The sequence below is a fragment of the Borostomias antarcticus genome (genome assembly GCF_949987555.1).
Source record: "Borostomias antarcticus genome assembly, chromosome: 15".
In the NCBI taxonomy this organism is placed as follows: domain Eukaryota; kingdom Metazoa; phylum Chordata; class Actinopteri; order Stomiiformes; family Stomiidae; genus Borostomias; species Borostomias antarcticus.
In genome coordinates this window covers 16,760,152-16,774,563 of record NC_140248.1, presented here as the reverse complement: position 1 = coordinate 16,774,563, position 14,412 = coordinate 16,760,152, and the positions used below count along the sequence as shown (strand labels likewise).

At 43.1% G+C, this 14,412-nt stretch overlaps 3 protein-coding genes across 3 annotated transcripts; all 3 read left to right on the top strand.

Annotated features, from left to right (window-relative positions):
• Positions 1–1,080: 1,080 nt before the first annotated feature.
• On the top strand, positions 1,081–3,767 carry ehd2a (EH-domain containing 2a; the record flags this gene model as incomplete). Its single annotated transcript, XM_084450314.1, has 6 exons — positions 1,081–1,304; positions 1,514–1,690; positions 1,840–1,937; positions 2,367–2,779; positions 2,931–3,095; positions 3,207–3,767. 6 exons carry the CDS (start codon positions 1,081–1,083, stop codon positions 3,765–3,767), a joined length of 1,638 nt encoding a protein of 545 aa, XP_084306440.1.
• Positions 3,768–6,626: 2,859 nt separating this feature from the next.
• On the top strand, positions 6,627–7,982 carry selenow1 (selenoprotein W, 1). Its single transcript, XM_084449641.1, has 6 exons — positions 6,627–6,776; positions 6,975–6,999; positions 7,087–7,140; positions 7,301–7,375; positions 7,457–7,551; positions 7,656–7,982. Exons 1-5 carry the CDS (start codon positions 6,748–6,750, stop codon positions 7,532–7,534), a joined length of 261 nt encoding a protein of 86 aa, XP_084305767.1. The 5' UTR covers positions 6,627–6,747; the 3' UTR covers positions 7,535–7,551; positions 7,656–7,982.
• A 3,011-nt stretch (positions 7,983–10,993) lies between these two features.
• gng8 (guanine nucleotide binding protein (G protein), gamma 8) lies at positions 10,994–12,605 on the top strand (the record flags this gene model as incomplete). Its single annotated transcript, XM_084449543.1, has 2 exons — positions 10,994–11,077; positions 12,477–12,605. 2 exons carry the CDS (start codon positions 10,994–10,996, stop codon positions 12,603–12,605), a joined length of 213 nt encoding a protein of 70 aa, XP_084305669.1.
• Positions 12,606–14,412: the final 1,807 nt, after the last annotated feature.

Genomic DNA, 14,412 nt, shown 5'->3' with positions numbered 1-14,412 from the left:
TATAACAACTTATGACAAACTCACCTCCCATCCAAGGCATCGACTGCATCGGGAGAGGTAGAGAAGCTGGTGGAGCTGGAGCTTTGAGGCCACTGACAGGATCAATAGTGAAGTCTTCACTTGGTGAAAGTGCGAGCAAGCGGGCCTCACTTTCATCTGTCTTCAGCATTTGCTCCTTTGAGGACGAGGTTGAGTGCTGCTCTGCCATTCCTGCCCCTAGGAAAGCCCAGTTAAGTGTTAGCTAGCTAACTCACACCCCCATATACAAAGTTAATAAACAGCATATTTAATCAAAAAGTAAGATTTCTAACAAGGTGTTGGTAGGCTAGGCTGATTATTTAGGCGACATAAACTAGCTAGCTGTAGCTAACGTTAGCCAACTACAGCAACGTCATGGTTTACTTTAGTTACTAGCTAGTCAACTGGATAGCTAATCTAGCTATGTTGTTTATTCCAAATTTCCAACAAGCTAGATATATAGTCTAGTAATGTTGTCAACTTCAAATTAAATATCAGAAAATTAACAAGTTAGCTAGATCGTTTCACTAGCTAGCGCTAGTACTGTTAGCTAGCTGTCTCAGCAGAATCACCCTCGCCTCAGAAAAATCGAGATAACGTCAGTCTGTCCTTTACTACCATGGCACTACATGCCCCTCAACTCACAAGAAAGTCACTTATTTCTATATTGTAGCCAGCATGTGGCACTGCTAATTCCCAACTTCTGTCCGTCTGTCTGCCTGTCTGCGTGTGTGTGGGAGAGCGCGTGTGCGTGCGTGCGTGTGTGTGTGAGGGGGGGCGGGCACTTTTTCCCACCAAGTTCAATTTCATTTCTGAATTCCCTCTTAGGAACTTATTTAATTCCACCCAGTCCCACTTGACACTTTTCTCATATTCTGTGTTAAGTGCACTTCAGCAGATGTGGTCAACACCCCTCTCCTAAATACATCCATGCTCCTCCCTCTTATGAATGTCCCTCAGCATTGGATCAGCCGGGCAGCACTGCTCTATTCACAGTTGTCTACACTTTATTCAGCATTATTAAGAGATCTTTATTTGACCTCCATCTGCAGGACTATCACCATGTCTGGACGAGAGCTTACAGAAAGGAGCTCTAATACATTGGAGGATGTCAATGTCGTCACAGAGGAGCTCAAGAATCTCTATTACAAGAGGCTGCTGCCCATAGAGAAGCATTATGGCTTCCACCACTTCCACTCCTCTGGCTTTGAAGATGCAGATTTTGATAATAAACCAATGGTGCTGGTAATGGGTCAGTACTCCACTGGAAAGACTACTTTCATCAAGTGAGTATCACTATTAACTCACTATTAACTCATATGAAATGTCTGTGATGTGATGTTGTTGACCTGTTGTTTTAGATGTAGTATTGTAGGTCCTCTGGCAAACCCAGTGTGTCTGTCACACATTCATCTTGATCTCCTGGCATGGGACTCTCCTATATTTGCAATCATTCAATCATGCATTTACATGTGCATGTTTGTGTTTGCATCAGGTATCTCCTAGAGCAAGACTTCCCAGGAAGCAGAGTTGGGCCAGAGCCTACAACCGATTGTTTCACTGCCATCATGCATGGGGAGGTGGAAGGACTCATTCCAGGAAATGCCCTGACAGTAGATCCAAAAAAGCCCTTCCGCAAACTCAACCCTTTTGGAAACATCTTCCTGAACAGGTAGGGTAAGGGCGTCGAAAGGCAAGGCGGACGTGATTGTTGAACCCAAAAATGCAGATCAGAAAAACAAAGATGACAATAAAACTGAGAGATCAGTTAAGAGGTGTATCAACTACATGTTATTGCTGACCTTTAGTTCTTTCCGGCAGATTCCAGTGTGCCCAGCTGCCCAACCAGGTCCTGGAGAGCATCACCATCATTGACACACCAGGCATCTTAACTGGGGCTAAAAATAGGATGAGTCGAGGTGAGGTGGGTAGGAGGGGAGCCCTATTGTAGGCTGTCTTGTGGAGTTTAATAGGCCTACTTGCCTCTAACTCAGCTCAAATAAACAGCTCCTGAAAAAACAATCGATCGCCTCATGACTAACCTTTGGGATTCCAAGCTAATAAATAAATTAAGATTTCATTCTAGAATTATTGATGGATGCTTCTGGTCTTGCCGTGGTAGGGCGAGGTCTGGATCATAAGAATGCATGACATCATGAGCACGGAAGGTTGCGTATTGGAATGGGAGGCCTAGTGCGGTCTCAGGGTAGCTGTTAGTCCATGGGTGGAACGCTCTGCTCGGGGATATATTACAATACCTCTTAGGACAATTAGGCTAAAACCACAGCCTCTCAAGCAAATATGCACAGCTTATATGAATAAAGCCATTCTTTTGTCCTTATTTGTAGGCTATGACTTCCCAGCAGTGTTGCGCTGGTTTGCCGAACGCGTTGATCGCATCATCCTCTTGTTTGATGCACACAAGCTGGACTTCTCCGATGAGCTCACACGTACTTTTGGGGCCCTGCGTGGCAATGAAGACAAGTTGCGTGTGGTGCTGAACAAGGCAGACAGGGTTGACTCCCAGCAGCTAATGCGTGTGTATGGTGCCCTCATGTGGTCACTGGGGAGAGTGTTTCGGACCCCTGAAATACTCAGAGTTTACATCGCCTCCCTCTGGTCAGAGCCACGCTTGCTGCCTGACCACTATCAGCTGCTGGAGCTGGAGGAAGAGGATCTTCTGAAAGACATCAGGAACCTGCCTTGCAATGCTGCCATACGCAGACTCAATGACCTAGTGAAGAGGGCGCGCTCAGTTAGGGTGAGGGGGGCATGTCTATTTGATATTGATTGGATTTCATTTCATCACTCAACTTAATCATTTGGTCACCAAAATATTTACATTTACATGTTGTACTTTCTTGAGGGTTCACTTCGGCTTAGAAATGATTGCCACCTCTTCTTATTCACAGGCACATGCACACATCATCAGCCATCTGAAGCAAGAAATGCCTAGAATCTTTTGCAAAGAGAACAAGAAACATAATTTGATCTACAAGCTTCCTCTCATCTTCTCCAAGATCCAGCAGCAACACCGAGTCCCAGCGGGAGACTTCCCTGACTGTGGCAAGATGCAGGTTTCCCACCCCAGATAGATGCATTGTACTTCCCATGCTGTAAATACGAAATGTTCTCACATAATCTGAACAGACAAAATTGTGACATTTATATCTCTCTTCCATTCCAAGGAACGCCTCATGTATCAGGATTTCACAAAGTTCAAGACTCTCAAGCCCAGCTTAATGGCCTCTTTGGACACGCTACTGTCCACTGACATCGCAAAGCTGATGCCCTTACTCCACCTAAAGGAAACGAAGAAGGATTCTCTGCCAGTGATGTTGGATGGTGACTTTGTGGGAACTTTCAGACCTGTCTACAAGAGGGATCCTTTCGAGGAGGCTAGTGAGAGCGGGGGGAGCAGTGTAGCGCAGGGTGAGGAGTGGGTGGTGGCGAGAGATAAAACGAAATATGATGAGATATTCTACAATCTCTGTCCGAGTGACGGTAAACTGTCCAGCACGAAGGCCAAAGAGTGGATGGTCAGCAGCAACCTGCCAAATTCAGTCATCGGCCATATCTGGAAGCTGTCAGATGTGGACAGCGATGGCAAGCTGGATGATGAGGAGTTTGCCTTAGCCATCTATCTCATGGAGGGTAAACTGCAGGGTCACAGGCTCCCTCAGGAGTTACCTGCTCACCTGATGCCCCCCTCCAAGCGGCCACATAAAAAAGTGGAGTTAGTCGTTTAACTGCTGACACTTTATTTTACTTGAGACATGATATAGTTTCCAGTAGAATATGATTTTCAGTAAGGTAATCCTACATTTCACTGTAAATCTCCATTTACTTACAGTATATGAACACATTTAAAGCATATTTCATTCATTTATATTCTTTACACACTACATGTAATAACCAATTAATTTCTAATCTTCCATTAAAATAATCCACTCCAATTCATATACTGTAACAGGATGCAAAGCAAAGTTAAGGCAAGGCAAGGCAAGGCAAGTTTATTTATATAGCACATTTCAGCCACAGGGCAATTCAAGGTGCTTTACATGAGACATTAAAAGCATTAAAACAAAAAGCAAGACATTATAGACGAGGTAGGAAAAATCAATACTGGGGAATTCATAGTGAGTGTCTTATCTGTACAGTTAAACATTATGATATGATTTTGATCATAAATGAACTACCAGTACATGCTTTTACAATGGGGAGGCTCCCAGGTCTGTGCAGGTACATCTCTCTGCAACCCATGGTATCTAATGAGCTATTATTGGAGATTCAAGTCCAGCAATGTCAATTGATTTACCTGTATGAATAAAGGTTAATAGTGATAATACTAAATTTGTCCTACATAGACTGTTGTACAATTCTAATAATTTCACATGCAAACTACCATGCATAGTAATCAAATTCCACAAGTAAGTGCTTATGTGTTAGGATCCATGCCATCTATTCACTGGTCACATTAATAGTACAAACACAAAATCTTCTTCTAAATCACAAAAGTACAAAAGTTCTTCTAAATCCTCAACAATAAGACACAGCTCAGGCCTGGACTGATACTGAGACCATCCTGTCCAAGCCTATTCGATGGCCTATTCCACCTTATGACAGGATGGGCCATTGATAGGTCAGCCTCCTGACAACATCAAGCCTGCAGCTGATGAGACCAGTATGCTCTAGGCCAGTAAGGATCTCCAGACACCTGTGAATATTATCGCCTTGCTCCAGGATAACCAGAACCTCAGGCCTGCCACCATTGCAGCCATGCCATCCCGATTGAGGCTAGTGAGGGCCTCTTCTAAACATGGAGGAGGATGAGAAGGACCTGAAGGCAGCACTCAGCTCTACCAGCCTGGTCCAGCCTGCCAAGGACATACCAGCTCATGTATGAAGACAGACAGCAAGTAAACATTTTGTTGGTTTGGTGTGCTCTGCTTGTTGGTGCTTGTTGGCGTTTGTTGGAGTCATTTTTTTCCTGATTCAACTTGCTCAATCAGCATTTGTTGGCGTTGCGGTTTGTTTGACCAGTGTTCTATGATTTCCAACATAATAAACACATATGGTTTAAACAAATATGGTGTGGCATCCTCTGTTTCTGTAAAAAAAAAAAATAGAAAAGTGACTTATTTTCACAAACATTCCAAATCCAACAGCCAACAAGAGAATGCATGGAGTTGGTGTTTGTTGGTCATTGTGCCATCTGACTGGTTAAGAGCCATTGTATATTCACAAGGGCTTTTTCATCAAAATGCAGCAATGATTAGTACCAGACTGAATATGCCACTCCTTGAAAGACAGGAAGAATGGAGGATGGTGATTCAGTGACCTCTTCAGAAGAGGCACTGAGGGGAAACTAAAGCTTGTAATGTAAGTGGATCTGTTAAGATTACATTGTCATCCCATATCAATGGTTGGACATTAAACCAATTATGATACCGTATGTGATATCTGTATGAGTGTATATTGCTTTAAACTAGAATAATTTATTCTCATAAGGTTTCCTTGTCATTTTTACATTGTGGAGAGAGTGCAGCAACCTGTGTGCAAAGCACCACTTCTGTGGTGAGCAGCAACTGTTGTGAAGAGTGGAGATCACTCAAGATGCGTGCACTGCAACCCTCTAACCACTCCTTCCTTCTACTATTATATACACTTCATGACATAAGCTACAGTCAGATCTGATTATCCTCATGGCTGGTTGTCCTGAACTGATGATTTGGCCCACATGTGCACTTGCTGCATACAAATTGATACCAACTGTAGGGTTCAAAAAACCTACCTAAACATTACAGTTGCAACAACATTGCATTGCAATTCATTCAGTGGGTGAGTGAGCCTCGTCGTGGCTCAATTTTCCCCGTATTTATGTGCACACAACTCTAGTATTGACAGAGGCTCTGAACTTTGTAGCCGCGCAACCAAATTCAACCAGATACTGCAGCGAGCATCTCACGCGTTGGCACATAATTGAGACAACTGGGGAAGTGGAGTGAAGTATTTATGTAATTTAAGCCTATATCTTGTATTTCGATTCATAACGTTCTTTTATAGGCTATTTTACCTATATATGATGTGTGTGTGCACAATCTAGGAGCTAACGGAAGACCATTTCACTACTCGTTGCAGGCTACCTGTATGATGCAATAGGCTAGTATGTGACAAATAAACCAGATTCTCACTTTGACTTTGGCACGGAGCTTGCACGGTCACAGGGACGAATTATAACACCACATGCACGACCACAGCCGATCGGTGCACGTCATTTCTACCACTGGGCACGTGACCACAACAGTGACGTGATTGAGAAGTCGAATTTCTCAACCAAACCATTTCATAAAAGGTTAGGGGTGATCAAAACCTACTGTGTTGTTTATTTACTAACGTATATATTCTTCTGTAAAAGAAAATGTTGTGGGTATTGTATCCCAACGTATCTCAATGTCTTTTTTCTTAATTCATAAGCTATTTTCGCTCATGCAAGGTAGCGATTGAAATGTTAAACTGTGTGTCCCCTGTCCCATTATTACAGTAGTCCCCCCCCCCTTCGTTTAATGGGACCTCAGGATGATTCTTTGTACCTCCCTCCGCCTAATAACTTCCAATTTTAGGCAGATAGCTGTAAAGATACCGGCACCGTCGTCGGTTACTCATTTACTAAATAATTCCCCCAACAAACACTACCTCTGTCAGACTAGTGCCACTGCGACTGTCAATATGGCCGTCAAAGTTCACATCACTTACTGGTAAGTCGTTCTTCTTGGTGATTGCTATTTTAGTGGAGCTGTCTTTGTTGACTAGGTTAGCTAACGTGTTACAGCTGACTCAACACCACCACACATGCACACACCCTAAATCTCACCTAAACGCATGTAAAAACCGGATCTAATTAGATATGTTGTGCACAATGCAAAGCTAAAATGAAATTCTCTCTTTGTCTTTAGTGGTGGATGAGGGTACAAGCCCAAGGTAAGTGCTCTTGGATGTGGTTTCGAGCTTGTTACAGTAACTATGAAGAGTCAATGCATTGTTCTAACTTGATGAATTCCTTGTCAGTTCACCAGACTCATGACACAGCTTGAGGATGAATTTCCCGGCGACCTTGAGATTGTGAGTATTCGAAGTAGCCTATAGAAGAGCTGCATAGCTAAGTAGGAATTGTATCAGAGTTGATCCATGTTGTAGGCTATCCAATATCAATATAGTTTGGGACATGCTATGTCATATTGTTAGTTTGGTTCTTTCACTCACTTTTTCTTCACGCAAACAGACTGGTGAAGGTACACCCTCAACCACTGGTTGGTTTGAAGTGGAGGTGAATGGCAAGTTGGTCCATTCAAAAAAGGTAATATCAATGGGATCTCGTTGCATTGTTTGTTTACATCAGTGTGTATGGCCTCTAAAACACAAACATTTGTATTTCCAGGAAGGATCAGGCTTTGTGGACAACGACCAGAAAATGGCTTCAATAGTGGCCGCTATTGAAAAGGCCTTGGCGAAATAAGCTGCTGATTGTGGGGGGTAAGACATTTTTACAACACTACGGCCTCGGTATTCCATGTTGTCCAGGAACAGAACATCCATTTCAATGCACATTCCTTATCATATTCTTTGTTTTTCCACAGTTGGGTCTCTCTGTTTGTCCTCTTCTTGACTTGGCTAATAATGATGGTGGTGTCCCAAGTGTCAAAGACATGGATACTGCTTGATGAAACCTGCAGAGGCATCGATGAGCCAGACAGTTAAATCCAGCCCCCACAACAGCACTGTCTTTGGAAGGTGGTTAGAAATACAAAGTGAAAACATTTTGTTTGTAAATCAGACAAAGCATCTAATTTGAGCTCCTGACTGTTACTACTACATTTGTATTTTCCTGCCTTGCATGTATAAGCTTACATGTTGCTTGATGTTGTATTCCAGTAAAGCTGAAACATCTCTCTAAGATGAAGAAGAAATTATGCATTTGTGATGTGTTCTTTGTCACACGGCATGCACATGTGCACCTGACTCAACACGTGTGTAGTAATGGGCGACACAGGAAACACACACACACACATGCATCATGGCGTTTTGTAGAACTGTAGTTATGAGATCTGAAACAGGCGTACAGAATTCACTTTATTCTAATTAGTGCCATGGTGCCCCTGAGTAACAGCGACTCAAGTGCCCACCCTTCCTCGCCTCGGTGAGGTCCACAGCCAGAAGCTCCTCCTTCGTTTCCCACCCTGCACACAAACCATACCTATCCACATGGGTGTAGCCTATTGGTCCTTGAGTAGAATACTTTCTTACTGTACTCAAGTATTATTTCTGACTATCTGTACTTGTTTTTTGTGTTTATTATTATTATTGTTGTTTTTATTTTTTATACCTATTTACTTTTTGCTTACTACTACTCCACTACATTTACCATACATTGATGTAGGAGGGGGAACGTGAGCACATGTACAAAACAAATCAATCTTAATGTATTTAATCAAACTCGCCCAAACCCACTCAAACCATGGCGGTATAACTCAAAGTCTGAAGCCTGCCAAGTAGCCTAGGTCTTTCAACCAGTAGATGGCGACACATATAGCACTTTCTTAAATAGCACAATCTTCATGCAATTATAGCACACCAAACAATGAAATCCGACATTGCAAAAAGCAATCCAACACCCTAAACCTCACAGCACCACAAAGAACCATTGCAGTTCACAAAACTGTCCAAACATCTATTATTTCAGAACCATTGAGAGCGGACTGCGCTCACACACTGCCTTCTGAGAAATACATGGCTGTGTCCCCCCTTCATTATAGTTTGAGGCAGGCTGCCATAAGGCAGTTGTCCATTATTTACTGAAACAAATGGTTATATACAGCACCTTTTGAGCATGATCATGTTGATAATACCATATGTACAACAATTCAAAGTATGTGGGACTGTGGTCAGTGACGCTCTTTAGGCACACCTCTCTGGAACATTGTGAGAAAAACAACCCATGGTTTATTTCATGTGACTCAGCTGCCCGAGGCCCTTAGTTGCATACCGCACATGCAGTTAGGCTACTGGTTTGCAGCACAGGGACTTTGCTATAGCACTAATAAGTTAGTTAGTTCAACTAAAGGTCAGAACAATAATTGAAGTCTATGCACGAATAACCAGATTTTTAGGGGAGAGCTTGATCAATAACCTACAGACCATCCTTAAAATATTTTGTGTGAATGATATACGTCACTTGCAAGTACACAACATCTTCTATGTGGTTATGCATTTAGCCCTCTTCTGATGTAAAAGTCAGAAGACAGATTATAAAACAGTAACGTGATTGAGGTTATTCGGCTGTAGGCTTCAACTGTGACATCAACAACAGCCAGTCATCTAACTAGCTCATGAGCTATTCTGATATCAATGATAGTGAGTGATGGAGACATTGTGGAAGGAGGAAGGTCACACCCCATGCTGCCTGCTGCTGCTGCTGCATGGAGCACAACATGGGGGAAGAGCCAGGGCTAATTAAGAGAGGAGGTAACCTATCCAAACCCTCCTCCCCATCAGAGCCCTTAATCGCTCTCCATTTGTAACAGTTGATGGGTTGAACATCTCCTCCAACAACAATCCTCCACGCCTGGAGCCCTGGATCAACCCGTAGCCCTTCTTTTGGTGGTAAGTGGATATATTTAATTTAAATCTCACAAAAGAATGATTGTTTCATGAAGCTATAGTTTTGTGATGAAATAAGACAGATAACAGGATGGGTGAATAGTGACTGTGTCCCTAAATTAACAACGTAGAGTTAGAATGTGCAATAATGTGAACAACGAAACAGTTGTATTTGTCATTAGTCAATAACATTATTTGTACTTGTGTAAGGTGTTAAATACATCTTAGAGGCAGAGAATGTCAATTGTTGCTAACAGGTGATGCTCCCCTATCATTCCCTGTGAAGGCAGTGGTTAGACCGAAGCCATCCACAGCTGGTCTGAGACACTGATTGACCAGCAGCATGCATAACTAGGTGGTGTTGGTCAGGATGGCGCTGCTTCTAATCTTTATTACCATGCAGTGTTAGATCTACCTCGCCCACCACTTCAAATAATGCCACTTTCAATTCTCCTCAAAGGAAGGTTCCACCTAGACACGTGTGTGAATAGTATTAGTCTAATAGAAGTTAGAGTAACAGAGAAATGAGAGAGGTGTAGTAAGTAAATAAGTAAAGGTTTATTTGTATGGCACCTCTCTCAGCACGAAGTGCTTCACATAAGGTGCAGGTTAAAAAAAAAGTGCATAGTAAAATAAATAACATACATCACAGTAAAACGAGAAAGTATACAAAAAGTGTCCTATTTCAAAGGCCGCTATACTAATACAATAAAACAAAGAAAGACACAGCAGGACCTACAAGTATGACATCAGCAGCAGTGCCCAAACACCTGCAGGAACAGGTGTATTCTGAAGCTACAGTAGCTGAAGCCCCATTAGGGAAGAGAACGCTGCCCAGGCATGCCCCTCCCTGCCGAACCCTCAGAGGAACCTCGCTGTGCTACCACCAGCTGACACCCAGGAGCAAGAATAACAAGCACATTCAAACAGCCTCCTCACATGCTCTGGCATTTATTTATAATGCATAAGGACACTATATGGTAAATGGACTGCACTTATATAGCGCTTTACAATGGCCTCTCATTCACCCATACACTCACACACTAATGGCGGTAGCTGCCATGCAAGGTGCTAACCTGCTCATTGGGAGCAATTTTGGGGTTAGGTGTCTTGTTCAAGGACACTTGACATGTGGACAGTCGGAGCTGGGATTCGAACCACTGACCCTTCGATCATTGAACGACCCGCTCTACCAACTGAGCTACAGCCGCCCCATTATAGTTCATGGCTATAGCTGTATTTCCCTTTGTGTTTGTGTTAATCTTAATACATGATCTCACTATTGGTGGCAGGCTAAACTACAGCGGGAAACTGAAGGATGTCCAATAACATGGCCAAAATAGCAGATGCCAGAAAGACTGTGGAACAGTTGAAACTGGAAGTCAACATTGAACGGCTGATGGTGAGTGAGCAGCACGGAGCCAGAACTGGAACAATTAGCAACTAATTGAGTTTCACCATTGAATGTTTCCAAAGTAAAAACACAAACAACTAGAAATGGTGCTCGGAAGAGCATAGACCTCCACCCATGAATGCATTTGGTGGCTCTGTGCCCGCGCTCGCGTGCGAGCAGAACATGCTTGGTATCACTGTAGTCGATAGGTCAAGAGCTTTATGCCAGTCCACACCTTGTGTCTCTGCAGTGTTTCCCCCTAGGATTTCTTTCAGGGGTGTGGTAGGCCCCCCAAAACTACTTGTGTTGTCACGGATATGTGGTGTCAACAGTGTCGTCGTAGACACTACTGTACTTAGCGAACCCTTAGCAATGGGGTGAGGTGCAAGTAAAAAAAAAAAAGAAGAGATTAATTAATATAATTAATTACCATCCATCCATCCATCGTCATCCGCTTACCCGGGGTCGGGTCACGGAGGCAGCAGTTCCAGCAGGGGGCCCCAGACATCCCTTTCCCTAGCAGAATCAACCAGCTCTACCTGGGGAATCTTTAGCCGCTCACAGGCCAGTGCGGAGATGTAGTCCCGCCACCTGGTCCTGGGTCTACCCCGCGGCCTCCTCCCAGCCGGACATGCTCTCCCTAGGGAGGCGCCCAGGAGGCATCCTCACTAGATGCCCGAACCACCTCAACTGGCTCCTTTCGACGCAAAGGAGCAGCGGCTCTACTCCGAGTCTCTCCCGGATGACTGAACTTCTCACCCGATTTCTCAGGGAAACCCCAGCCACCCTCCAGAGAAAACTCATTTCAGCTGCTTGTATCCGTGATCTCGTTATTTCGGTCATGACCCATCCTTCATGACCATAGGTGAGGGTGGGGACGAAGATATACCGGTAGATCGACAGCTCATCGAGAGGGCTCAGCTCTCTTTTCGTCAGTCTTTTCAACAGTGCGGTAAAGCGACTGCAGAACTGCACCAGCTGCTCCGATTCTCCGGCCAAACTCCCTCTCCATAGTTCCCTACATGCTACACCCCTCTATCGAATTTCATAAAAATTGGTCTGGTAGATTTTGCGTAATTCTGTTTACTAACGAACAAACAAACAACAAATGAACTAAACCACCCACACACACAAGACAGAAAACATTACTCTCCACCCAACACATTCGCTCTGGGCGGAGTTAACGATAATCAATGGGGGATCATTTTATTGACGACAGACAACAGAGCACATAACATCTGATTATTCTTTTTAACTCAACTAAACTTTTTTTTTTTTTTTTTTAAATCTCAACTTCTTTGTGGTAACTACATTTTCATAAAAGAGGGGAGCCATAATAAATTTGCTGAATAAACAACTACTCATACTACAAATGTTGAATGTTTTCCCCAATCAATTATGTGTTCAGGTGTCCAAGGCAGCGGCAGACCTGATGGCCTTCTGTGAGGCTCAAGCCAAAGAGGACCCCCTGGTGACGCCCGTGCCTTCGTCAGAAAACCCTTTTCGAGAGAAGAAATTCTTCTGTGCAATACTCTAATCCCCAGACTGAAGAATTTGAATGTTGTTTTTGTAACCGCAGTTTTGTAACCGCAGTTTCTATTACATTTCTATTATATTCTAAAAACCAATAAACAAGATGTAGACTGAATTCTTAATGTAGGCTGTTGAGGCAGAGGAACACTGTCGTGACTGCAATAAAACAATACTTTATGATGGGTGCAAAGTTTATTTGCGTGTGACCCATATATTGGTCCCTCAGGCTCAGAGCACTGCCTTGGCATTGAGATTACACATTAACCCACTGAAAGCCAACAACACTCCAGTGTAAACCGTGAATCCTTTGAAAGGTCTGTGGGTTAGGACTGTCTATTCATGCAAATATAGACGTAAGTTAATTTAAAAAGACACATTTGGTTGAAAATAAGATATACAAATGTTTGTGGATAGCCTTGTATATTTATAATGGTTTATTTATTCATTGTTTTTATTTTAATTTAATTTATGACAAGGGCACCATTGACAAGATCTAAAGGAAGGATACTTGAATTAAGCCAGCGTTCATCAAGCACCACTGACCACGGTATTCATATCTTAATGACTTCCCCAGGTGAAGGCGTCCTTGGTCAGTCGAGTCATGCAAATCATGGGCGAGGTCACATGCAGCGTAGGTACTTTACTCCAGGTACGCGGACAGGTGTGCAGTCTGATGACAAGCTGGGACGCACATGCTCCACAGCTGACTATAGTACCAAATTTAAATTCGAAGGAAATCAATTTTGGATATTAACACACCGGTCAAGGTAGGCCTTATATATATATAGCCTATATATTTCTAAACCAACTCTTTGCAAAAAAAAAACACCAAGCCTAGCGCTCCGCTAAAAATGACGTGATCGCCGCGCCTTTATCGGGGAGCGCTGTCTCACCTCACTGAAATCGACTTGAGAGGCACTTGCGCTCTGGAAAAAAAAACCTACCCGTCCCATATGGAAAGAGTACAACGTAGCCTATGGTGCCAATTATTGTTATAGAGATTACATAGATATAGCCCATCTAATAACATATATAGCTATAAGATAATTAAATGTTATCCTCCTCCACCGAAAGCTATTTTAGGTGTAGCCTATAGAAGAGATGGACAACACAAGGGTTTCCTCCCAAAAGCACCCAATACGAAAAACATGCTAAAAACAGATGCTCCTCAGTTCTCCTACTTGGACTGAACGCTTGGACTTGGTCCCCGGGCGCCATGAACGATGGCTGCTCGCTGCTCCTGGAGGAGAACGGCTTGGAAGGGATAAAATGAAGGGAACAATTTCACAGGTCGAGTCACCGTGTGAAGAATAAAGCATGTCGTGTGCTGTGTTTGCCTAAAAGCAGTATATCGAAGCTACCAATCGAGAAAACTTGCATGACATAAGCTAATACCACTCCTTTATGTCAACACACCAAAGTGTTCTTTGGTCCGAGCCCAACCCATACCCTAACCCAACTGAAAAGGAAATGAACAACAGGAACATGAATGGGCCATTTTCATATATTTTTTGATATGATAGCCTAAACTAGCACGTTTATTCAGGTCACCAAAGGACAATGACACCCGAGATCAAATAATGTATAGCCGATTGTACATCTTCCCATGAAACATTATTTGCATTTTAACCGCAACACAAATTAACTGGTGTCCTCTCCAGGATATATATACAAACAACTGACCTGAACAAGATTCTGAACTGATTTGTCTTATTTGCAGGGCTACTTATGAATTAGATCTTGGATGTTTATTCATTCACAGATGGGACACTGGTGAATTGTAGCCTCACTCATCAGACAAAAAAAACTGT